The sequence below is a fragment of the Odocoileus virginianus genome, chromosome X (genome assembly GCF_023699985.2).
Source record: "Odocoileus virginianus isolate 20LAN1187 ecotype Illinois chromosome X, Ovbor_1.2, whole genome shotgun sequence".
Taxonomy (NCBI): domain Eukaryota; kingdom Metazoa; phylum Chordata; class Mammalia; order Artiodactyla; family Cervidae; genus Odocoileus; species Odocoileus virginianus.
Genome location: NC_069708.1, coordinates 34,233,357 through 34,235,132, shown reverse-complemented (window position 1 = coordinate 34,235,132; position 1,776 = coordinate 34,233,357). Strand labels below are relative to the sequence as shown.

At 39.4% G+C, this 1,776-nt stretch overlaps 1 protein-coding gene across 1 annotated transcript; it reads left to right on the top strand.

Moving 5' to 3' along the window:
- The first annotated feature begins 352 nt into the window (after positions 1-352).
- Positions 353-1,299, top strand: LOC110129101 (mitochondrial fission factor-like). Its single transcript, XM_070461984.1, is given in 1 exon segment — positions 353-1,299. A coding segment is annotated over 1 exon segment (717 nt). The 5' UTR covers positions 353-552; the 3' UTR covers positions 1,270-1,299.
- Positions 1,300-1,776: the final 477 nt, after the last annotated feature.

Here is a 1,776-nt window from a genome sequence, read left to right as displayed (position 1 = left end):
CCTCAGATTCTCCAGGGATTTGTGTTGTCTTGTTTTATTTTGATTTGTCCATACAGAGTTTTAAAACAGTTAGAATTAGATTTCAATATTTAAAATTTAAGAAACTTAGCATAAAATTCTGGATTTATGGCATCTCAAAAAATCAGATCTTACCACACTGGGTCTACATTCCTACTTTATAACAATCAACTGGCACTGAGTTATAGCTGTTCCATTTAGATGGGGTATGAATTATTTTGTTTGTCACAGCCCCCATCACTTTCTTTGCTACAGTTACAGAGTTTCAGTCTCCATGCATTATACAATTATATAATAGACCCATCTTACTTAAGAATACAGGTGCAACCCCGGGAGCCGGCGGGCGGCAGCCCTCGTCGGGGACCCTCCAGCGGGCCCAGGGGGACAGAAGTGGCTCTAAATTCAGCACGTGCATACTAAGGCAAGTTAATGGATTTAATATGAAGCACAGAAGCAGATAATGCCAAAGAGCAAGCAGTAATTGGTACACATTTAGTGAGTGGGGCCGCCTTTCCTTCTCCCACTGCTGCTGAGATGGCGGAAATTAGTCGAATTCAGTATGAAATGGAATACACCGAAGGTATTAGTCAGCGAATGAGGGTCCCGGAAAAATTAAAGGTAGCACCACCAAACGCTGACCTGGAGCAAGGATTTCAAGAAGGAGTTTCAAACGCTAGTGTGATTATGCAAGTTCCAGAGAGAATTGTGGTAGCAAGAAATAATGAAGACATTCCATTATCAAGACCAGCAGATCTTGACCTTATACAGTCAACTCCCTTTAAGCCTCTGGCTCTAAAAACACCACCTCGTGTGCTTACACTGAGTGAAAGGCCGCTAGATTTTCTGGATTTAGAAAGACCTGCTCCAACCCCTCAAAATGAAGAAATGCGTGCAGTTGGCAGGCTAAAAAGAGAACGCTCTATGAGTGAAAATGCTGTTCGCCAAAATGGACAGCTGGTCAAAACTGACTCCATACCTGTGTTGCATGGTGGGTCTGCTGCCGCCACTTCTAATCCTCATCATGACAATGTCAGGTATGGCATTTCAAATATAGATGCAATGATTGAAGGAACTTCAGAAGACATGACAGTTGTAGATCCAGCTTCATTAAGATGACAGATAATCAAACCAAATAGACGTCCACAACTTCTGGAAGAGGAGAACAAAGAACGGGCTAAAAGAGAAATGGTCATGTATTCAATTACTGTAGCATTCTGGCTGCTTAATAGCTGGCTCTGGTTTCGCCCCTAGAGGTAACCTCAGCACTCAAAAATATTGTCTCAACAGCTGGAAATATAAAGAATTTGTAAACTTAAAGAAAAAAAAGGATACAGGTGCAAAAATCTTAATTCAACAGCATATTATACACTATGCTATATGCAAATATAATATGCAATTTAATATAAAATAATATGCCATTCACTAATAGGGTTTAATCCAAAAATGGAAGGATTATTTTATATTAGGAAATCCATTAATACATAACATCATATCTGGAAAAGGAAATGGCAACCCACTCCAGTGTTCTTGCCTGGAGAATCCCTTGGACAGAGGGGCCCGGTAGGCTAAAGTCCATGGAATTGCAAGAGTCAAACATGATTTAGCAACCAAATCATCACCACCATATCTATATTATTCATGGAAAGATTTCTATGTGGCTCAAAAGAGTACAGCTGATAAGATAAATGAAAAATGAGTAGAAAAAAAGTAAAACAAAGGATATAAAATGACACCAACACTATTAGTTTAATAAGTACT